The 24,784-nt window shown below is 41.5% G+C and overlaps 1 protein-coding gene across 1 annotated transcript in view; it reads right to left on the bottom strand.

Annotated features, from left to right (window-relative positions):
- The window catches only part of LOC103606316 (cytochrome P450 3A4-like), a 30,823-nt gene extending 11,475 nt beyond the window's left edge, over positions 1 to 19,348 (bottom strand). Inside the window, exons 1-9 of the mRNA XM_008590933.1 lie at positions 19,278 to 19,348; positions 14,554 to 14,647; positions 12,407 to 12,459; positions 10,879 to 10,978; positions 8,482 to 8,595; positions 8,107 to 8,195; positions 6,479 to 6,627; positions 2,459 to 2,586; positions 1,275 to 1,341 (exon numbers count right to left, since the gene is read on the bottom strand). Coding sequence (XP_008589155.1) covers positions 1,275 to 1,341; positions 2,459 to 2,586; positions 6,479 to 6,627; positions 8,107 to 8,195; positions 8,482 to 8,595; positions 10,879 to 10,978; positions 12,407 to 12,459; positions 14,554 to 14,647; positions 19,278 to 19,348 — 865 coding nt within the window. The remainder of the gene's footprint in view (positions 1 to 1,274; positions 1,342 to 2,458; positions 2,587 to 6,478; positions 6,628 to 8,106; positions 8,196 to 8,481; positions 8,596 to 10,878; positions 10,979 to 12,406; positions 12,460 to 14,553; positions 14,648 to 19,277) is intronic.
- Positions 19,349 to 24,784: the final 5,436 nt, after the last annotated feature.

Genomic DNA, 24,784 nt, shown 5'->3' with positions numbered 1-24,784 from the left:
TAGGTGAAAAGGATAAGGATATTTTGTATGTGTTGTTTTAGATTTGTCAAAACCTGTTGAAAGCACAACACCTTTGAGAGGCATCAAGTAATAGAACATTGAAACACAAGTCTTCAAAATGCATGATCTCAGGATGACAGAAACTACAGAAAGAGGCAAAAAACTAGAAGAACGATGATTGACTCTAGTCTAATAAATGACACTAAAATAGCAGAAAAAAGAATGACTCTATAGACGGTCATTGGCACCTCCCTAATGAGAACTCTAATGCAAACTATGGGCTTGGGGTATTAATGATGTGTTAAGTAAGTTCACTGACTGTAAACAATGTACCACTATGGTGGGGGATGTTCACAGGGAGGCAAAGCACATTAGGGGGAGGGAATATATGGCAAATCTCTATATCTTTACCTCAATTTTGCTATAAACCTAAAACTGCTCTAAAACAGTACCGTTTATTTTAAAAATAAGAAATAAAAGAAGAAGAAAGACTCAGGACCTTACTTGAAAGGGCTTCTAGTGGACAAAGCTGTGAGAATTTGGGCATCATAATAAATAGTGATAGTAAGAGAGTAAACTGGTAATATAAAAGATCACAGTGATACCAACCAGTCAATCAATCAATAGGGAAGAATAAAATGTTCTCTTACAATGATATACCAACTCATAATTGGAGAAGAAATTGGAATTAGAAAGTTATCATTTTGCAACGATCATAACGGTTTCACTCAAATATCATCCATGAATGATAAAACTCGTAGGTAAAACTTGCAAGAGGAACAGGATGTTTACATAGTCTCAAAGGTTTCCCCCACAAGGTACTTATTAATTAGAAAGGGAAAAACAGAACTTTACAATAAATTAAGCTAGTAAACACACTTTCACCAAGCATTCTTAGTTAATATCACCACTACTGGGAAGAGTTTGCCTCCCGATTTGATTTCTAGCTGCAAGTTTCCAGCAGACGTTCTGGTTCAGTGGGTCTGGATGAGGCTGAGAATCGGCATTTGTTCTCATGTGGGTGATTCACAGACCACTGGCTGACTTCCAGCCATGAAGTACTTGTTTACGGTTGCCTTTCAACCTCTGAACATAGTTATTCCTGTCTACTCCAAGCAAATACCTCTGGCTACCATTAATAACATCCCAACATGTGTCTTTCTGTAATTTGGCAGAAATTCCCATCTACCTGGAAAACTTCCTGCACATTTCTCACAACAACCCTCTAGCTCGAGCTTCCCTATCAGCAGCTCCCTGAAGCACTCTTTGGTTACCTTTATGGGACTGCGTTTCTTCAGAATTCTGGGAGTCAATCATCAACTGAAGAAGATCTACTCGACGCTGCAAGCAGAAAGAGAAGTTTCAATGACAGAAAGTCACGTGTAAAGTCCAAAGTGAATCAGGAGCACAGTCCTTCACCTTCCTTCTGAGAACATTGTCACTTGAAGTGCAGAAGTCTACCTTGTATTGCCTGAGTCACCAGTGAACAAAAACATCCATCTACAAATCTCGGAGACTAGGATGTTTCCCTGAGAGAATCCATCTATTGTGCTTAACAACTTTTTGGTCTTTCCTCTCCCTGCTCCTCAGCTTCTCTGGCTTTTGAGCACAGCTTCCTGGCCAAACAGTTGCCTGCTCGTTCTTCTGTCATACCTGCTTCCTCAGGAAGAAGTCCCACACTTCAACCCTTTTTGTTCTATGGCCTTAATTCTTAACCAATGGCCACATGGATCAATCTCCTGACATTTCCAGAGCTCATGGGCAGCTTGTGTGCAAGCATCTTCAAATACTTTACCCTCCCAGGACTCTATACAATCTTTAGTGACACCTGGGGTGCCCAGTCCTGCCTCCCTTACCTGCAGACATCCTTGTGCTGGCCTCCAAGCCTCATGAAGACAAAGCTGGGATAGCCAGCTTGCAGGCTCGATGCCCACAGAAGACCCGTGCCCACTCCAGGCCATAAGAGTCTCAAACTTAACACAGACTGTACTCCACCAGCGGGCTGTCTCAACAGGCCTTCCACTGGAGAGTGTGTAAAAGAAGAGGCTTGAAATGGAAATGATTCTTTACCAATCTATGATCTGAGGAAATTATAATATCACTAAAATAATTTTTAAACAGTAATTTTTATCCTATGACAATTTTTTGAAGGAAAGGGTAGTAAAGTTCTTCTCTCAATAGTATTTATGCCATGACATACCAATCGTCATGCCTATTACTACATTTTAAATGCTGTTTCTCTGTCTCATTCTCATATTTCCTTCCCCAACCTCCACCTCTTCATTGCCCCTCAAGTGTAAAAATGCTCCTGCTCTAAATCTAGAGTACTCTATCTACCTTTTACTTTTTAGAGTTCTCTATCTAACTTTTGTGTAAAGAGAAGTACACAATTCATAGGTATACATCCCAATAAACTATCAAAAAAGAGCATCTTGATGTAACTGCCACCAGATTTTACCTTTTCTTTAACTTTGAGGCGACTTTCTTTCATCCTTTTTACAGAATCCTTAAAAAAGTCTGTAACATCTCTTGGAAACCTAGAGATATTTAATACTTCAAAAATTGGAGTAAGGAATGGAAAGAGTACTGTTGGGAAAAGAAAAGAGAAAAAGGTAATTATAGTGAAAAGGCGAAATTTACCTAGAGCAATTATAATCTTCTCTACCAATCAAAAAACTAAAAGACACCAGGGAGCTCAACCTGAAGCCATTCCCTCTATGACCTTTGTTCCGGCTCACAGGCCAATGGCTGGGCAAGGGCATGTTCACAAATAGTGGCCCCCACTGTAGCAGTGTGATCAGGGTCCCTTTCTACATCTTTGGAGTGATCATGGCACAAGATTAAATTCCTTGACCCCTTCGCCTTTTATCTATGGGACTAGTGTATCTCTGCATAAACCAGACCATAGTCTGCTGCTTTAATTAATTTTGCTGTTCAAGAAATAGCAGTCAGGATAATTATAATACAGCATATGTTCTTCAACTGGCATGGAATGAAACTAGAAATAAACAATCAAAAGAAAATTGGGAAACTCATAAATATGTGGAAATTATATACACTCTTAAGTAACCAATACATCAAAGGAGAAATCAAAACAGCAATCAGAAATTGTACTGAGATGAAAAAAAAAAAAAAGAAGACATGATTTGCCAAAACTTATAGAATGTCAGAAAAGCAATGCCCCGAGGGAAATTTATAGGTACAAAAGCCAAAGCTTTTCTTTTTTTTAAAAAAAGATTTCAAATCAGTTATCTAACTTTCCACCATAACATACTAAAAAAAAGAAGAGCAAAGTAAACCAAAATCAAGCAGTACAAATAAACTAATAAAGCCTAAAGTAGAAATTAATGAAATAGATAATAAAAAACAACACCAAAAAAATCAGTCAAACCATAAGCTGGTTCTTTAAAAGTACCATCAAAATTAGCAAAACTTTAGTCAGATTGACCAAGTAAAAAAAGAGATGACTCAGATTACTAGCATCAGAAACACAAGAAGGAAAATTACTACTGATATTTATAAAATAAAAAGGATTAGAAAGGAATTCTATTAACAATTGTACTCTTAGAGCAATTGTATAAATTAGACAACTCAGATAAAACGGACAAATTCCTCAAAAGACACAAACTACAGAAACTGACTCAAAAAAAATAGACAATCTAAATATACCTACAACATCTAAAGAGATAAAGCTAGTAATCAAAAACTACCAACAAAGAAATGTTGGCATTCTATCAAATATAAGGGCACTTCAAAAAGTTCATGGGATGATTCTTATTATCTTCTAATTCTATTTTCCGAAAAGCTTCTTGAAATATGCTCATATTTAAAGAAGAACTAATACTCACTCCTTACAAGCACTTAGAAAATGGTAGAAGAGGAAGGAACACTTCAAAATATTCTATAAGGCAAATGTTACCCTGATACTAAAACAAGGCAAAGATATCACAGAAAAAGAAAACTAGAGATTAATATGTATAATAAATATTTGTACACAAATTCTCAATAAAATACTCACAAAGTGAATCCAGCAACATATAAAAAGAATTATATACATAACCATGTGAGGTTGATCCTAAAAATGCAAGATTATGTAATACATCATATTAATGAAAGAAAAAACACCACACAATCATCTCAATAGAAGCACAAAAAGCATTTGACAAGATCTAACACCATTTAGTGGTTTAAAAAAAAAACAAAACAACCAACAAACTAGTAATAGAAGGGAGTTCCTCAACCTGATAAAGGACATTTATAAAAAACCTGAAGCTAACACCATAGTTTAGAGTGTAATAGCTTTCCTGTAAGATCAGGAACAAGGCAATGATTCCTGTCTCACCACTTTTATTCACCTATTAGAACAAATAAATGAGTTCAGCAACATTTCAGGACCATGATCAATATAAAAAATATATTGTATTTCTATACACTGCAATAAACAATGCAAAAGTGAAATTTAAAAAATAATTCCATTTACAATAGCATGAAAAATAATAAAATACTTTGAAATTAATTTTCAAAAGTGCAAAACCTATACTCTGAAAACTATTGTTGAAATAAATTTAAAAGGATCTAAATAAACGGGAAAAGCATCCCATGTTCCTGGATCAAAAAAATTAATGTTGTTAAGGGCCGGCCCAGTGGCGCACTGGAGAGTGCGCCGCTTGGGAGCGCGGCGGCGCTCCTGCCGAGGGTTCGGATCCCATGTGGAGACCGGTTCCCGCTCACTGGCTGAGCGTGGTGCGGGTGCAACACTGAGGGTTGCGATCCCGTTGCCGGTCCCCAGTACGGGCGCGACACCAAGGGTTGCGATCCCATTACCGGTCAGTAAAAAAGACAAAAAGGAAAAAAAAATTAATGTTGTTAAAAAGGCAATTCTCCTTAAATTGATCTTCAGGTTTAATGTATTCCCTACCAGAATCCTAGTTGGCTTCATTGTAGAAAGTGACAAGTTGATTTTAAAATTCATATGGAATTTCAAGGAATCCAGAATAGGTTAAAAAAATTTTCAAAAGACTCTATACTTTCCAATTTCAATACTTATCACAAAACTCTAATAAAGTCAATGTGGTACTGGCATAAAGATAGTCAAAAAGATCAATAGAATATAAATGATAGTCCAGAAACAAGCCCATGTGTCTATGACTCACTGAAATTTGAGAAAGATGTCAGGATTATTGATAGGGAAAAATATATTCTTTTCATCAAATACTGAAATATGTTCTGAAACAACTTGATAGCCACATGCAAAACAATAAAGCTGGACCTTTACCTCACATTGCATACAAAATCTAACTCAAAATGGATCAAACACCTAAACATAAACACTAGAACAATACAACCATTAAAAGTAAACCAAGGGTATAAATCTTCATGACCTCAGATTTGATTTTTAGATTTGATGCCCAAAGAACAAGCAATAAAAAGAACATACGTAAACTGTACACATCAAAATTTAAAATTTTGTGCTTCAAAGGACACTATCAAAGTGAAAAGGCACCAATGGAATAAGAAAAAATTTTTGCAGATCATGTCTGATAAGGGACTTGTTTCAAGAATATATAAAGAACTCTTACAACTCAATAACAAAAAGACAAACAATTCAGCTATACATGGGCAAAGGACTTCAACAGACATTTATCTAAAAATATCATAAAAATGGCCAACATTGCTCAATATCACTAGCCTTTAGGGAAGTACAAATCAAAACCACAATGAGATACCACTTCACACCCACTAGAATGCTATAATCAAAAAGATGATAAAAAGCATTGGCAAAGATGTAGAGAAACTGGAACTCTAATACACTCCTGGTGAAAATGTAAAATGGCTCAGCTATTGTAGAAAACAGTTTGGCAGTTTCTTAATAAGTTAAATGTAGAATTCCTATATAACAAAGCAATTCCACTACGGAGCATGTACCCAAAAGAATTGAAAACAGGTGTTTAAACAAACTTGTACATGAATGTTTAGAGCAGCACTACTCACAATAGCCAAAAGGTGGAAACAACCCAAATGTCCATCAACTGATGAATGGATAACAAAATGTGATATGTCTATACAATGGAATATTATTTGGCTGTAAAAAGAAATGAAGTACTGACATACACTTCAACATGAATGAACCTTGAAGACATAATGCTAAATGAAAGAAGCCAATCACAAAAGACCATATATTTTATGATTTCATTTATATAAAGTGTCCAGAATAGGCAAATCTATAAAGACAGAAAGTAGATTAGTGGTTGCTTAGGGTGAGGAGGGTTGGGGGAATAAGTAGTTAAAAGGTACATGGCTTCTAAGTTGACAGAAATATTCTAAAATAGGCAATTGTGATGGTTGCACAAATCTTAGAATGTACTATAAACCACCGAATGGTAAGTTTTAAAAGTAGGTGAATTATATGATATGTGAATTATATCTCAATAAACCTGTTATTTTTTTAAGTGAGAGAGAGAAATAGTAGTACACATACGTATTGAGAAAAGCAATGGATCAAAGTAACTAAATCTTAAAAGCTTCTTGGCTTTTTGAACAAAGGGATCTTGCGGGTTGTTGAGGGAATCAATGTTTATCCCAAATGACGTGCCAGTGATCACATCCATGCTGTAGGCCCCGAAGATGCTGAGGAGAGAAGACATGGAGAATTAAAATCACCACCTCTTTTCCATCCTTCTACTGCATATGCAGCAAGATGCGGAAATTTATATGCCAGGCAAGACAGGCAAAGTGCTATACATTTTCAGAACTATCTGCTGGATCATGTGAAGAGTCACACTCACTCATGAGGCATTTTTCAGGTGCCAGTGATGTAGCTGGCCCTGTGCTAGGGGTGACAAGAACAATAAGATGAGCTAGACTCACCTCTGAGCTCAAGGAGCTTAGTCACAGAGCGAAACAGACCCATAATCAGACAAATTACAGTAGCGTGTGTTGAGTGGGAATGACGATTCATGTGCAAGCACCACACTTCAGCAGGATGAGAGTAGAATGATTAACTCTTCCTAGGGGACTCAAGAAAGGTGACATCGGCTGGGTCTTACCTCACCACAGTCTATGCCCAGAACTGATTTCTCCTCAGCAAGTTACAGAACAGCATCATTCCGATCTGAGTGACCAGAAACACAATCTCTCCTACTCTACACTTCCTGTTAAAGCTACTGAAAGACCCATTCTTCCCCAACCACAGGCATCTGAGGATGCCCTGAGGGCAGAATCATTTCTGTAAAATGTAAGAACTAAGAATATTCCTGGTTTTAAAAAAAGTGCTCCCGCCGAGGGTTCGGATCCCATATACAGACCGGTTCCCGCTCACTGGCTGAGCGAGGTGCAGGTGCAACAATGAGGGTTGCAATCCCGTGGCCGGTCCCGGTCCGGTACGGGCGCGACACTGAGGGTTGTGATCCGTTGCCGGACACGAAAAAAGACAAAAAGGAAAAAAAAAGTTTTAAATCACTCCAAAATGGATTTGGGGGATCCCATAGCTAAGAGACCACATGTCCCCAGTTTGCCCAGAACAGTCTTGGTTTACAGCTGTATTTCCTGCATAGTTCAAAAATATCTTAGCTTAGACAATAAGTGATATGGTTTCCCTACCCATAGCCTTTAAACAGCCTTCTCTCTTTTCAACATGGAGGAAGGAGAAGTGGTGGGAAGATTTAATATTTAGTATTGGTATCCTCAGCAAAGCCATGAAGGGATTTAAGTTGTTCTAAGTTCCACATTGTAACTTTCCTGCCCCACCCCCTGCCTGCCAGTATACCAAGTGCCTTAGCCTCCCACCATTCCATACCCTCAACACTCCAAACTTTGGTATGGTCATGTTTCTTCTTTCTAGAAGAAACATTCCTCTTCCAGAATATATGAGCTAACAATGAAGTCCTGGCTCCTGTATACGGAGGAGAAGACCCTTTCTCCCCCTGGCTGCCCTGCCTTCTCTTGTGAGCCATCCCTTCTAGGGTGGCCCAGTGGAGTTGTAACACCACACACCTGCTTTTGTCTGTTCACTGAAGAAATTCCACAGTGGGGATTTCAGCTCTGTGGCAGGCAGCTGGAGGGTTTTGTGACTCAGTTCAGAAGCCCAGAAGCTGCACTCCTACTTACTCTTTCAGGGTGACAGGCTTGCCTTTCTTTGCTTCCCGTCTCAGGTTTTTCACCAACACATCGCCATATTGGCCAATGATGGGAAACATCTAAGCACAAAACATAATCCATAGTTAACATAAACATAACCCATACCACCCATAGTTAAATGCAGACCCTCAAGTCCCAAAAGGACTAGGCTGTCCCAAGCATGGAGCAGTTAGTGACATTTTACACTGAATTTTATAATGTTCTTCCTAAGATGTAAGATAAAAGATGATTTTTAGGAAGCTCAAACTCAGTGGATTACCCCTCGGTAATGGACAATGAATTTACTTTCTACCTGTCCACAGTTATTCCTTATGTTTCTAACTAAAAGTTCTCTCATTTCATTACCTCCTTGAGTTTCCCACTGGTGAAGGCTGGAGACAGCAATGTCCGTATTCTCTTCCATTCTTCATCTACAGATATGGAGACAGCACTTTTCATAAATCCCACTGGACCAAACGGCTAAAGTCCAAAGCAAAAGACATTTTTCCTACATGAGTCTGGGAGGTCTCCACAGATGTAGAAAATTTGTCAAATGCTTATTTAACAGATATTTAGTGACTGGCTACTAGCTGGCAGGTCCTGTGCTGAATGCTCAATAAAGATTTTTCCCAAGTGCCTAGGCTCCTGTGAGGGTGGAGGAGAAACCTGGCTACCTGGTGTGGTTTCCAGCCTTTATACTGCAGTCTCTGTTTAAGTGCAAATGTACCATGTGGTAGGAAAGCTGTTCTTCCAGGGTATAGACAGGAAAAAGACTTAGTACATCCTCCAGGGCTGCACAAAATAGAGAGGGACTGCTGACAGCCTGATAGCCTGATGGCCTTGGCAAAGTGTATTTCACCTCAGACCAGTTCTATTTTCACATATGTCTACGACATGAGCAGCTTGAAAAAAGGAATGTCTTGATATGGTTATTTTTTGAAATAGTAGCTAATACTTATAAGATTCTGAAAAAAATAATGCGATTACATGGAAGTCCTTTTCCCTTAGTTTTTTTTCCCACAGCTACAGAAGGAAAAACAAAGAGATAATTATATTTCCAACTTTGGAACTGGCCTATCAAGTCAACTTGCTTGAAACTTTCTTTCATCCTCTAAAAATATACATACATTTATATTTAAATATATACTTCCAATGCTCATTCATGATAAAAACTTCACAAACTAAGAAAAGAGGCAAATTTCTTCAACTTGATAATGACAATGTGCTAAGAAAACCTTCAGCTTATAACACACTTAGTGGTGAAAGACTGAATGCTTTCCCCCTAAGGCCAGGAGCAATTGAAAAACGTCTGCTGTCACCACTCTTATTCAACATCGTACTAGAAGTCCTAGCTAGTGCAATAAGACAAGAAAAAGAAATGTAATGCATGCATATTGTATTAATCCTTTTTGTGTTGCTGTAATAGAAATTCATAAGACTGGGTGATTTATAAAGGAAAACAAAATTTATTGCTTACATTTTCCAAGGTCGGGAAGTCCAAAGTCAATCTGGTGGTGGTGACAGTGACCCAGGGGTATCACATTCCGAGATGGTGAAAGCAGAGAGAGCAAGAGAGACATACTCTCCTCTTTTAGAACCCTCAGAACCATGCCCCTGACCACCATTTCTAATCCATTCATGACCGCAGGGTCCTACAACCCAATCATCTCTTCAAGGCTCCACCTTTCAATTACCATAATAGGGTCTCACACCCTCTTAACAGTCACCCTGGGGGCTAAGTTTCTAATACATAAAACTTAGGGAGGGCCAGCTCATGGCTCACTTGGGAGAGTGTGGTGCTGACAATACCAACTGAAAGGTTAAAATCCCCTTACCAATCTTCTTAAAAAAAACTTGGGGTAAATAACTCAACCTTCAGGGAGTTTTGGGGGGACACAATTCAATCCACTATAAATACTGTATATGAAAAACTAGAAGTGCTCCTATTTTCAGGTGATACAATTGTTGGTATGGAAAAGCTCAAGGGATACATAAAAAAAACTCTAGAAATCATAAGTGAATTCATCAATGTTGTAAGATACTAGATTAACACACAAATATCAGCCACATTTCTATGTAACAACAATCAATATGTGAAAACAGAAAAAAACCACAATACAAAAAAATTGAACCATGACCTAAACCTCATACCTCACACAAAAATGAACACAAAATGGATCATAGACTTAAATGCATAAAACTATATAGCTTTTAGGGAAAAACAACAACAACAACATAGGAGAGCTAGAAGAAAAATTTTTAGATTGACAATCTATAAAAGCACAATCCATAAAGGGAAAATTGATAAGGTGGCCTCCTGAAAATAAAAACAAGTTTTTTTCTGATAAAGAGCCTGTTAAGAGGACAAGACAAGCTACACATCATGACTATAAGAGGCAAGAGGGAGCCTCATGGTGATGGAATAGTTCTGTATCTTGATTGTGCTGGTAGTTTGCACAAATCTACACATGTGATAAGTCTTCATACAGCTACACACACACATACACACACACACACACACATGAAAGAAGGCATATAAAACTGACCAAATCTGAATAATCTTTGTGGATGGTATCAAGGTCAATTTCCTGTGACTATAACAACAGGAATATAATTTATAGTAATGCAAGATGTTAAGATCAGGGAAACAGGAAAAAGTGTGCAGGAAACCTCGCTGTACATTTTTGGGCAACTTCCTGTGAGTCTGTAAGTATTTCAAAATAAAAAATAAATAAATATTAAATTTTAAAAATGGATGCCTACCCGCCGATTTGTGAAGACAGAATAACATTCTTTCACTAGCACTGTTTTGATCATGTCTGTATCCGTGATAGCCAACACAGGCCATCGACCATCATATAACCTGTGTTGGGAAAACAGAGCTGATTAAACCTCACAAGCCAGATTCTGCAGCTGGAGCCACGCTGAGGAATGCAGACTTTGACCCCGACATATTAGCACAATCTATACCCTGAGCTATATAAGGGTATCTATACCCTTAGCTACACAGCAACGGTAGCTCCTAGTTCAAGTTAGGGTATAACACACAGCCAGATTCTGTCCAAGGAAGCCACTTGAGCTTTCATAGAATGGAAGGTAATGTAGCTCAAACAGGGAAGAGACAATTAAAGAGAAAACAGCTCTTCAAAGAAAAAATAGTTCTTCAAAATTAGAACCTTTGTTAAGTGTAGGTGGTTCATACATGGGTATTTCCTATACCATTCTCCATAACATTTTCTATGTTTAAAATATTTCATTATCAAAAAGGATATTAGGTCAGTGAAAAGTCAAAAGCAAGTACATTATCTAGTGCTCACAAGAAGTGTGAAGATTGCAAGGGGCAGTTGGAGTTGGGCCAGTGGAGATCCAGAGCTGTGCGCTCATTGTACTCGGTCACGTTGCCTTTGTGGGCTGTGCCAACTCAGCAGAACTTTGTGGCCAGCCCGATGGCTTCTGAGGACTTGATGAGAGAAGGTGAAGAGGTAGAAGGGGCAAAGTCTTCTCCAACACCTTTCAGCGTAACAAGCACGACTACCCCCCTTCCGTTGCTCTCATTAAACCAAACCTCCAGCAGCTCTGAAGGGGAGAAGCTATAACTGGCCAAGCCCACCCTACAAAATCATAAAGTCCATTAGGACACTAGGGAACACAGGGGTTTAAAAATCTTCTATGTCTCTTCTTCAAAGTCACTATAATAGAGTAGACAAATAAATACTTGTGTACACTTCTACTGAAAAGTCTTGGCTTGAAATTTTAAAAAGAAACAAAAAACTCCACACTCACAGAGAAAGTAAAAATGCTGAGAATACATGGCTTCCCAATCTCTTTACCTACAGCCCCCAGCTCTTCTTCCAAAAGTGCATATTAAACCCAAAATTTAAATGAAGGACTTTGGCCTTTTAAGTTAAAGTGACATATCTGAGGAGATAATGCCATGCATTTATGAGCACACATTTAAAGTGTCTGAAATAAAATGTTTTTATGCATTTGAATGGGACCTGAGGAAGGAAAAATGGAGAAGAGGGGAATAGCCAGACACCAGACAGGAAGTGATGCTGGGATTCCGGGCCCATCAAACCCTGCAGAAAAGGGATGGCCTGCAACGTTCTCGGCCTGATTCAGACTGTAGACCCCGACAGCAGGTGACGTAGGGGATCCTTGGTAGGACAAGCCTCCAAAAGCTTTACACTAGACAGCTGCATCCCAAGAGGCTCTGGGCAGAGACTGTCCTCCATGCAGTGGGTGCCTCATCACAACAAGTGTATATAATGGAAATTTCCAGCATACTCACCCCCACATACGTCCATACTTTTTATAACATTTTATGTCAAAATCTCCAAAACTCTGGTAAGAGAAACAGAATAAAATTTGATTATTATTCTAAATGAACTGAACCCTACCTGTAATTGTGGCAAAAAAATGACCCCAATTGAATGAAAGCAGTATTACTTTCGTTCACTAGCAGTGGGAAGGAAGCTCTTATTCAGAGACGTCTTAGGGGAAATAAAATAAAATAGAGATATTCAAGATGGAAGATTTAATGTCACTCGAGTTTTCTCTGAATATTGTTGACACTGAACGACTTACCCTTGTCTGTGAATACTAAGTAACTCCCTGTCTTGCTGATGTGCTTTTGCTTGTCGTTGGGTTGTCTCTAACATCTTGCAACCCTCTGAGTTATCTCCTCCGTGGGCATGTAAGGAACTGAAGCAGAGGGAAAGTGGGCGAGGGTCTCAAGGGTGTGCGCCTCTTATCTCCTCCTTCCGCATCCTTTTCATTCATCTCATCAGCTCGCTCTGGAATTCTAGCGGGATGAGGAAGCTGAAGACACCAGTGTCCTCATTCAGTCCAGCAGTTTTATAAAAGTCTAAGTAAGGCACGTTGCTGAGTGAGCGTGAATGAGTGAGTGAGGGACGACGTTTTCCTGCTCAGCTCAGAAAACGTGGGGAAATATCACCTCTACACGTAGGACACAGAATTTTAAACTATTTGCTCTGAGCGTTCACTTTGAAATTTAAAAACAAAATTTCCCCATTACTAAATTTCAGTTGTCATGTTTTTTTTTTTTTTTTTTGGTCTTTTTTTTCTTTTGTGACCTGCAAGGGGATCGCAACCCTTGGCTTGGTGTCGCCCGCACCATGCTCAGCCAATGAGCGCACGGCCATCCCCATTTAGGATCCGAACTGGCAGCGGAAGCGCCACCGCACACCCAAGCGCCGCACTCTCCTGAGTATGCCACGGGGCCGGCCCTCAGTTGTCATGTTTTAACTATTCAGAAGAAGGTCCCAGACATGCAGATCTTGGGTTACATCTATTAAGCAGTTGATCTGTGAAAAGTATAATATTGCTTTTTCAGAGGGAAAAAAAGCATGAAATTCCTCGGTGGTAATCAGGCAGTAAAGGCCTCAGTTGGGAGAAGCAGAATCTGAGAAACAAGCCTCAGTTCTGCGGGAATAGAAATCTGAGCCCGAGAGCAGCCTGCACACAGCTTTGCTGCTGGCCTTCCCACATGAGCTCGTGACATTCCATCCAGGGACCAGGCTCTGGGCGAAGCCTCAGACCGGGTGAGCCACGAAGTCTCAGCCAAGATTCTGTCTTTGTGGTACATATTACATTCTGTTCAGTTAAATTAAATTTTTAATAATGTTTTCAAATCATCTACTTTCTACTGATTTTGTATAAATGATTCTGCCTTTGTTCAAAAAACAAAACTCATTAGTGGTTAAATATCTGGAGTTGATAGACAACCACTATCTTGCCTCAGTTATACCCTCTCTCTGCTCAGACTCACCCATAGGGTACCTCCTCTGAAGGAAAAGAAACGTAGCTGAACACTTTGCTCTGTCTCAAATCCCCAAAGATGTCATGGGAAACAAAAGCTGGGGTACAGCCATGGAAATAACCGCAGGGGACTTAGCAGTTCTTGAGAGAACTCGAGTAAGTGCAGATTCCCCAGTGGTGAATACTTAGGCTGCCTAATAAACTGAAGTTTCAAAACTATCCAAGAAGAAGGCAAAAAAGGGTGACCCAGAGCTCAGGCTATGACCAGGAAAGTTTAAATCTGGGGTACACAGCTTAATGAGCTGCTACTGGACCCCTCCTTCTTGCTTTTCTCCTGATGTCTCTCCCTTCCTGGGACTCTGCACTGGGTAGAAAGAAAATCCTCTTTACGATGCTCACACAGTCTGAACATGAAGTTCTGAACATCAAGTGCTGAATCTGCAGCATTAGGAGCTGTTTGACGGAGGCAAACCTGAGGCTCCTAACTGTTGACAACAGATTCCTGGGATAACCCTGGCCATGCCCTGGGTGGGGCCTACACATGGCTTCTGAAAGTGTGAAACCTCTGAACTTCCTCCCAAGGAGGGGCACTCTACTGATGGAACTAACCTGGTACTTGTGATCATAAGAAACAAAAGAAGCTCAAACAACACTCACCTTGAGGTTGCCCAAAATAGTTCCCAAAAAAGGCAGAGGTGTTGGTCCAGGAATTCCTATCTTCTTAAATAGTCCATGTCTATGGGTTCCATATCTATAAAGTGAAAGAGAAAGCCTGGTCACAGGGACTGTGACTTTGTAGATACAGGGGTTGGCTAGTCACTGACTCAAAAACTGTAACAATCAAGTGAGGAAGGTAACATGTAGGCAATAAATAATAACAGCAACTCCTACAGCAATAATTACATTACTTCCTAATCTCCTTTCCTGCCTCCACTGTGAGACCCTCCAAAAGGCACAATGATTAGCTAAAAGCAGCTGAAGTCTTCATGGTCCCAATCCTAGAGTTAATGCTTGATACACATCCCCAAACTTGAGCACTCCTGAAAGAGTCAGGCTGGAATTCTTCTAGGGCATTTCACTTCCTTATGTCTACTTAGTAAGTTGACAACTCTACCATGATTAGGTATTTTCACATTCTAGGTAAAAAGGCACAAAAATTTTTTTTCTGCTACAATCATGAGATTTTACATAACTGTACCCACTCAAAAACAGAGGAGCACTGAGAACATATGGTGACACTGTTCTTACAGTTTGCTCAGAGGCTTTTGTGCTTTTCATTCTCTATAAGCCCAGATCCTATTTTAAAATCGGGTCCTTTTCAAATCTGCCTTCACACAGAGACCTTGGAGCAGTCACAAGTTCTTATTTCTATAGCACAAAAACTGTGTTTGAGGCTTTCATTGGCCTCGTAGAAATGTGAGCACTTTTCAGCAACATCCAAGCCTTCATTGTCAGGCAATCTGGTTGATTTGAGCTACAGGGAATGACGATGTTGACCCATGTGCTTCGTGAACAATACTGTGCAGAAGAACTAACCATTAAAGACTATTTCCAGGCCATTCCTCCCTCACAGAATCTGGCCTCCAACTGGCTGTACTCACCTGATAAGCACTGCTAGGCACGCTCATTTTTTTCAAGATGGTCAATCACAAAACAGTTCATTTTCCACCTCTGTACATCAACATTCTCTGTACAAAGACCTATTAAGGGGGGCCGGCCCGGTGGCGCACTGCTACAGTGCGCCGCTTGGGAAGCGCGGCGGCGCTCCCGCCAAGGGTTCGGATCCCACATACAGACCAGTTCCCACTCACTGGCTGAGCGAGGTGCAGGGAGCAACACCAAGGGTTGCGATCCCGTTGCCGGTCCCGGGCCGGTACGGGCACGACACTGAGGGTTGCGATCCGTTGCCGGTCATGAAAAAAGACAAAAAGGAAAAAAAAAAAAAAGACCTATTAAGGCTGGAGCTCCCTATGGCAGGCCTGCCTGCAACTCATCTTTGATGTGTTGTATAGGGACTTCCGCAACCGGGGCTCTGCTTCCTTGGAGACCCTCTCACACTGGTGTTACTGAGAGATGGCAGACTGGAGGAAGGAGAGAGGCTGAGGGAAGGACTGCCAGCAACCATTTTAACCATGAAGGGGCTATTCCTACTAGGTTGGCCCTAAAGAGTCAAATTAGGAAAACATGACTGTAAAGTGTGCTATGTATAAATGGTTCCATGTGCCCCACAATGGTTTTCAACAAGAGACATGGGGCCTTCTGAAGTTCAGCAAAAGATGATAACATAAAATATGCTACCATGGGCCGGCCCGGTGGCGCACTGGATAAGTGCGCCGCTTGAGAAGCGTGGCGGCGCTCCCGCCCGAGGGTTCGGATCCCACATACAGACCGGTTCCCGTTCACTGGCTGAGCGAGGTGCGGGAGCAACACCGAGGGTTGCAATCCCGTTGCTGGTCCCCGGTCCGGTACGGGGGCAACACTGAGGGTTGCAATCCGTTGCCGGACACGGAAAAAGACAAAAATATATATATATATATATGCTACCATAAAATGTTCCAGACAGTTGAATTAAGACCCTGTTTCCTCTTTTTAAGAGGTTAGTCTTTAAGACAGTGTAGGTTTCAAATATTCTGTACAAATCCAGAAAACCCAGATAAAATAAAACCAAAAATTGCACAAATGAATGTGTGTTTGAAGGACCCAGCAGAGGTATCTCGGTCAGGCCCAGCTGGGCATTTGAGTTCTTTGCCCAGAACTGTCCATGGAAGCATGTGCACCAACTGCTAAAACCAGGTTGGCCTTGGTTACTCCCACTCCAGTTCCTTCCCTTGCTATTGCAACCATGGCAAATCAGTTAGACTAATTTCTGCTTCTGAACTTTCAGTGTGTTACATGAACTGTCAAGTGAGGCCAAGCAACTGAGTTAATGTGCCAGCAACAGTGGCCCTCAAGGAAAGATCTAATCCCTTGTCAAAACTCGCAGGCACTATATAAAGGCAGACAGTTGTCTATGTGAATTCCTTGGTTTCTTCCCAGCTCCCCTCTTTTTAGTAGAGACATGCTGCTTTTGGTACAAATGAAGAGGCTAACAGAAAAGCCAATCATTTTTATTGCATTTACATTGTGTTGGCAGAATGAGAGCATTGTCTCCAATACAGCTTATGACCCCTGGGCTGCACCAGTGTCTTCTAAGGCTGCAGAGTTGGTTACTCAGCTCTCACATTCTCTAGTGACAGCCCTACTACAAAAAAGACCACACACAGAGTGACTGAGACAGTACCCTGTCTCCAGGCTTCAAGCTGCTGAGATGCTAATCCGTCTGCCCATCATGTGTCCTCTATAGTGGGGGCCAAGAACCATGAATACCTCTGGGAATTCTTCCTGGATGGGTGAGGAATATTCTCCCACTTCATCCTGACTCCTATCCACATACCTTTTACATCATCATTGGCACATGGTCTTGCTTACGTATCTGCACTGAGATTAAAATAACCTGCTAGGCAGATATATTTAAAACTGAGGGATTAAAATACCTTGTTGGGCAGGTATATTTCAAAACACATGTGGGACCTATGTCATAAAAGGTTCATATTTCTGCATTAGACTCATATTCTTGACATTATTCTAGCAAAGTGAGGTTATATTACAGCTTCTGTTATCACAGCACTGAACCAAAAACCCTCTTTTATCCTTCGTAAGAAACATGCTGGAAATATTCTTACTTCAGTTTTTTAAAAATCTGATATTAAATAGAATGAAATTAAACCATGTCAATCAATTTTAAAATGTTATTGGATGGAAAATATGTTGCCACAATAACCTAAATTTTTAACCTTTCTTTCAAAGAATTAAAGCCAAGTTGATATTTTCTGTTTCCACATCATCATGATTCTCTACTCTTGAAGAGAGATTGAGATAGAAGTCAAATCTGGCATGGGGGGAGCCTGTCCCACCCACACATGGAAAATAACTTTTCCGTCCACCTGCTCTGAATCCTACCACTGAAATGAATTCCTCTCCCGGGTAGATTTCCTTTAACGTTCTGCACCGAAATGTAGAGGGAAAAAAATATATAAAATCCAGATTGAGGGCCGGCCCGTGGCTCACTCAGTAGAGTGCGGTGCTGATAACACCAAGGCCGCGGGTTCGGATCCTATATAGGGATGGCCAGTTTGCTCACTGGCTGAGCGTGGTGCTGACAACACCAGGCCAAGGGTTGAGATCCCCTTACCGGTCATCTTTTAAAAAAAAAAAAATCCAGATTGACTTTTGGGGATCTTGCTTTCTCAGGCTGCTAGTAGAATTCATATCACAGAAGAAATAAATCTCTATACTGAGGCTTAACTCACAGAGACTGGAAGAAAAATGTAAAAGAATATAACTTCAAGATTTCTGGGCCAGCCCGGTGGCGCACTGGATAGTGCGCCGCTTGGGAAGCACGGCGGCACTCCCATCCGAGGGTTCGGATCCCACATACAGACCGGCTCCCGCTCACTGGCTGAGCGAGGCGCGGGAGCAACACCGAGGCTTGCGATCCCGTTGCCGGTCCCTGGTCCGGTACGGGGGCAACACTGAGGGTTGCGATCCGTTGCCGGACATGGAAAAAAAGACAAAAGAGAAAAAAAAAAAAAAAAAAAAAAAAAAAAAAAAAAAAGATTTCTGCCTGGTCTCCTATGCTCTAAAGATTCCTCATTTAGAGGTAAATAGCTCTGCATATCACTGGCTAGAGGAATTGAGTTTCAGGAGGGAGGGGAATTCAAGGGGAGGGATACAGAAAAGAAGGAAGAGACAAGTCTGAGTATCCCGTGAAGTCTTTGGTGCTCCATGGTGCTTGCTTAATGATCCTGGGGGGTGGAAGGGAGGGGAGCAGGAACCACCCACGTCCACAGGGGACAATCCTTCTACACATCTCTTGTGGCAGACACAGAGCTCAGAAGGTGAAGTTTATGAGACAGAAACCAAACCAAATCCTCTTATGCCCAGAATCCCCAGAGCATGAAAAGGGGATGAGGATCCCACTGCACATGGAGGCCAGTTATTTGTATTCTGCTGCTGCTGAATTCTGCTTGATTAGTCTAGGTCCAAACTGACAATCAATCAGAAGATTATCCCCAGCACCAAATGAGGTCACTAAACCCTCCTAGTCACAGAGATTGGGAGCTGGATGGCAGGAGGCAGAGGGTAAGGTGATTGCTTCTTCACTCCTTCAATGGATCAGTATAAGATTAATAATAATCCCTTATGTGTTTGTAGCATCCAAAGCTTAAGTAACCTCCCCTCCATTCTCTCTCTTGAACTTCAAAACAGATAAGGAAAAGAGAGGCCTGATTAACACCCCAACTCCAAGATCACAGAGCAGACAAGCCTGGACAGTTACTCACAGATAGATGAACACCAGGCTTGTAGCCAGGAGAACCCAGCTTGCCAGGGAAAAATTGGGGATTAGGTCCATCACCATTTTCCCTCCCCAATTCTCTTCTCTGAGTTTTCCTTTTGGCTCTGTGTGTGGCTCCTTGCCGAGCTGTGCAGAGACAGCTTTCCTGCCCTGCCCAGCACTGATTCACTGGGGCTGCCTGGAGTATTTATGTGCTGAGGAGAGAGGTGTGGCCAGAGCAGCAGCCAGTAGAAGGGCCACCTGTGCTCCTCCTGCAGCCGGAGGTATTCGAGTGCCCTCTGCACCCTGGCGGTTGGCAAAGGATCATGGACACCACGACTTTGACCTCCTTTGAGTTCATATTCTGTGCTCAATTAATAAACAACTCAATCAACCTTATCAACAAGCCCAAAGGTCATGGGTTCTTCTCAGAAACTAAAGTGAAGCCATTGGCATTAAATCTTTATCCTGCTCTTGTCTCCATGCTGCCATCATTCCAAAATACTTGAAATCCATCCAAACATGCTATACCTACAGATCTTTGCCCAGGTGGTTACCTCTGCCTAGAATCCCCTGTGCCCCATACAAGTCTCCTACTTATCCTTGAAAACCCAGCTCACACAGAATCCCTTCTTTCTGTTAGACACTTTCCTCACCAACTTCCTCAAACACATGTAACCACCTCCTCCTCTGGGCAACTTCTATTCCCCCCACACAACAGTTATTGCCCTCTCTTCACTCTAGCACAAATTTGCTGGGTTCTTGCATGTCATTTTTCTGTGACTGTTTGTGACCACTCCACCTTCCTGTCTTATTATACAGCAAGAAAGCTTGGCTGGGTCTCAGCTGCCATCGCTGCAAGTTCACAGTGATCTACCAAGATTCTGTTGGCATCAGGGCCCCTGAAAGAGCCACACAACATGCAAGATATGGAGAAGAAGGGGAAAGCAGCATCCCAGATGGCCAGATGGATCCCAACCACCTTAGCCACTAATGATGTGGCAGATGTTACTACAGGCTGCACACACAGCACCCAGAGCTCCAAAAAGATGATTCGAGCTTTTTCTTCAGGGCAGTGGGGATCAGAGCAGATGGCTTCCTGGTTTGCAATGAGTGGGGGATCTTCTAATGGGTGGAGAACAGGCCCCAAGAGCCCATAAGGAGGAGGACTGTAACAGCAGTCACTGTCACCTGTGAGCCCCTACTGCACTCCTGATGGCAGAGATCCCATGGCTGAGCATTTGGGAATCACACTGGCTCATTATCATCACTCTGACCCATGTTCCATATATGCTTGGCCAGAGGAATCATGGATTACATGACAAACAAAACCTCGAAGTTCTTAAATCTCAACAGAAATAGAACAAGTTTAAGCTGTTCTTGTGTACTTCCTTTTATTGTTATCCTTTCCCACTTTCAGCTCTTCTGCAGAAGCTGACACCCGTACCTCACCAACTCTTCCCATCTGTCTTGCTTGTAAGTGCCCAAGGCTGCCTGACACTGGCCTGAGTAGGTGGACACCTCATTGGTAAAATGTATTAAGTCACAACTATCTCACCTGCCTCCCTTTCTTCCTAGGGAGCTTGTCAAGCAGACTGAAATGTCTACCATCATAGTTTGTAACCTTTGGGTTAAGGATTTCTCCTTGAAGTACTGAATAAAATCCCTCACTCCCGGCAAGTGTAATGCAACAATACATCTATTCATTCGTACACTGATTCAAGCCAAGTGGTTGAACATCATGTGTAGGTATTGTGCCACGTGTGGGCTGGAAGCCACAATGTCCCCTTCCTCAGGAACAGACTCCCAGTGGAGAGACAGATGGAAATATGCTGGAAAGGAAGTCTGCATGTGGAATACTCTGGATTCTCTGGGATAGCAGAGGCAATTACAGAAAGAAGTGACAGCAAGCTAGAATATCAGCAAAGAACAGACATGGGGAGGTGGGAAGCAATCCTCAGGAAAAGTAGGACTAAAAATCTAGGGAATTCTGCTTCTTTCCAATGGCTCCACTGGACAGTATTAAATAGGGTCATGCTCTGATTCCTCGTTTACAAATGTAGAAACTGAGCTTAGTGACTGCAAGTGTCTTTGCAACAGCTATTGATTACAACTATTGATTATAAGCTAATGTGGAGATTGAAAAGTCCTCTGCTGCCCTGGTACACCATTATTTAGCACCTATCATTCCTGATAAGGGTCACTATGGAAAATAGTGGGATCCAAGACTGCAAAAACAAATTGGTTGAGATGCTAGTCCCTATCTCCATGGTAACTCAAACAGCTCCCCAATGGTTCTTCCCAAGCAAAAGACTCAATCTTATCTCATCACAGTCAAAAAAATTACAAGTCATGACCATACTAAGGGTGCTGTTGTGTCAGATCTCCCTCTCTATATTCCCAACCAGAGAAGTACACAGAATACATTCAAACAAGGAATGATAAGAGTGTCATCTGTTAACTATCAACAACTTAATTAGCTCACCTAAACCCAAGGCCTTATTTGTACTTCTTGGAAACAAAACTCCTGTGAAAACTGCATTTTTATCTTCCTCCAAAACACATATTTGTCTAAGTTGATGCCATAGTTTAAATGTCTGTCCCCTCTGAAACTCATGTTGTAACTTAATCCCCATTGCAACAGATAAGGAAATATCTAATAAGGAAGGTGAGAAATCTACCTATGGTATTTGAAATGTGGGTCCTTTAACAGGTGATGGGATCATGAGGTCTCTGCCCTGATGGATAAATTAACCCATTCTTGGATCAATGAAATAATGGGTTAATGGATTAATGGGTGATCAAGAGAGTGGGACTGGTGGCTTTATAAGAAGAGGAAAAGAGACCTGAGTTTGCACATACTAGCCCCCTCACCACATGTGATACCTTGCCTCACCTTGGGACCCTGCAGAGAGTCCTCACCAGCAAGAAGACCTTGCCAAATGAGACCCCTCAACCTTGAACTTCCCAACCTCTAGAACTGTAAGAAATAATTTTCTTCTTTATAAATTACCCAGTTTCAGGCATTCTGTTATAAGCAACAAAAAATGGACTAAGACAGATGATTTTATAACTAATTCTAATATGACCATCCACCTGCTCTACCTATCAGGACTTGGTCCAACTGGTTGGAATCTATATCAACGTAATAGGCTGGTCATTGGCTGGGACTAAAATGTAGCCAGCACCATGTACTAACCAATGCCAATAGTCTTGCTCTGCAAGGAGAAATACTAGAAGGCATGTTCTTTGTGCCACTTAATTCCACAGAAGGTAACGCCTACTAAGAGACTTACCTACTAAGAATTATGCTGAATGTATGAAGAAAAACACTATGTATCAGAAGAACATCCTGACCACCCCATGTCTCTCATCTACTCACTTGTGTATGAAAGCACTCATCTGTACTTTTAAAGCTATGCTCCAAGAGCTTAGGGTACAAAGATGACTAAGGCCCAGACATTATTCTGGTTGAAGATAAACACAAATATACAGATAATTAAAGCAAAGACAAGTGAAAATACTTATACAGGTATGAGAGATATAGTGTCCTTATTAACATTAAATGGCTTATCTTCTTTCTCGGTCTCCTTAGCAATGGGTTAAAGTGATATCATAAATAACATTCTGAGAAGATAAGGCTGAGTTATCAGCATAGATGGGGAGGTTGTCCAGAGACTCAGGACAAAGAGCACCATCAGGTAGTCTGTTCCTGGTGTCGCTCTCTCCCACACAGCGACCAATTTGCAGATTTTGAGGAGCAGCAACAGAGGACCGAAATCTCTGCTAGAACGGATAGGAACCGCCCGCCACGACACCCCAGTATAGGTTGCTCCCCATTTCCTAAAGAGACTTTAGAGTTTTAGAGCTTTTGGGCCCAGACACCCTGAGCCTGCTGGCCAGAGAAAGCCTGGGCCAGAGCGGGACTTCTGGCGCAGGCCATCCATCTCCATGAGTCACCTGGGAGGCACGGGTTCCCGAACCCCGAGCTGGACAAGCCAGTGAAGGCTGATGGTGCGGGACTTTCAGCCCAGGCCGCCCGCATCTCTGTGAGCAACCTGAGACGCTCTGGGTTCCCAAGCCCTGAGCCAGATGAGCTGGTGAACACAGGTAGGGCAGGGCTTCCCGCACAGACAGTCTGTCTCCGTGAGCAACCCCAGAGGCACGGGTTTCCAAGACCCAAGCCTGACAAGCGGGTGAACGCAGGCGGGGCGGGACTTCCGGCCCAGGCTGTCTGCGTCATGAGCGACTTGAGAGGCTCTGGACTTCCACGCCACCCAATGACCAGCTGTGAAGGCGGGTGGGGTGGGACTTCCCGTCCAGGCTAGTTTCTGCTGTACAGAAGCAGCAGACCCTTCAGGATTCAAGCCATACATCAGGGTGATAATAGTGAACTGTGATACCCCCGGCCACAATGACAAAACACCAAAGGAAAGAAACCAGAAATATGAAAAATCAAGAAAGTACATCGCCACCAAAGGAAATTAATAACTTACAAGTACTAGATCCTATGGAACAGGAAGTCTTTGAAATGACAGACAAGGAATTTAGAGTAACTATTCTAAGGAAACTAAATGAGATACAAGAAAACTCAGTGAAACAACACAATGACATGAGAAAAAACATACAGGATCTGAAAGAAAAAATGTACGAAGAAATCAATGTCTTGAAAAAGACTGTAGCTGAGCTTGTGGAGCTGAAGGATTAATTCAATGAAATAAAAAATACAACAAAGAGTTTAACCAGCAGACTTGAACAAGCAGAAGAGAGAATTTCTGACCTTGAAGACAGGCTATTTGAATTTTCACAGGCAGACCAGAAAAAAGAATCAAAAAAATTGAAGAAAATTTAAGAGAGACAATGGACAACCTTAAGCACTCAAATATCTGAGTCATGGGTATTCCAGAAGGGGAGGAAAAAGGAAATGGCATTCAAATCATATCAATGAGATAATAGCAGAAAACGTCCCAGGTATAGGGAAAGTCACAGATCCCCAGATTCAGGAAGCCCAAAGATCACCAAACACAGTCAACCCAAAAAGGTTCTCTCCAAGACACATGATAATCAAACTGACAAAAATCAAAGACAAAGAGAGAAGCTTAAAAGCTGCAAGAGAGAAGCAGCAAGTCACTTATAAGGGAGCCCCAATCAGAATAACATCAGACTTTTCATCAGAAACTCTAAAAGCCAGAAAAGAATGGGACGATATATTCAAAACACTAAAGGACAAAAATTGCCAGCCAAGAATACTTTACCCAGCAAGGCTATCCTTCTGAAATGAAGGACAAATAGTATATTTCTCAGACAATCAAAAACTGCAGGAGTTCACTACCACACAAACAGCCATACAAGAAATTTTCAAGGAAGTACTGGATTTGATACCACAAAAACAACCATCACTACCAAGAATACACAAAAAAGAACAATACCTACCAGCAAAACAAAAATGCTAACAAAAGAGAGAAAAAATAGTTTATCTCTCACTCCAAGAAACCAACAAATACAGAAGACAAA

Source organism: Galeopterus variegatus, unplaced genomic scaffold (assembly GCF_000696425.1).
Source record: "Galeopterus variegatus unplaced genomic scaffold, G_variegatus-3.0.2 Scaffold6475, whole genome shotgun sequence".
Taxonomy (NCBI): domain Eukaryota; kingdom Metazoa; phylum Chordata; class Mammalia; order Dermoptera; family Cynocephalidae; genus Galeopterus; species Galeopterus variegatus.
Note: the sequence above shows the minus strand (reverse complement) of the source record. Positions and strands in the feature narration are given on the sequence as shown.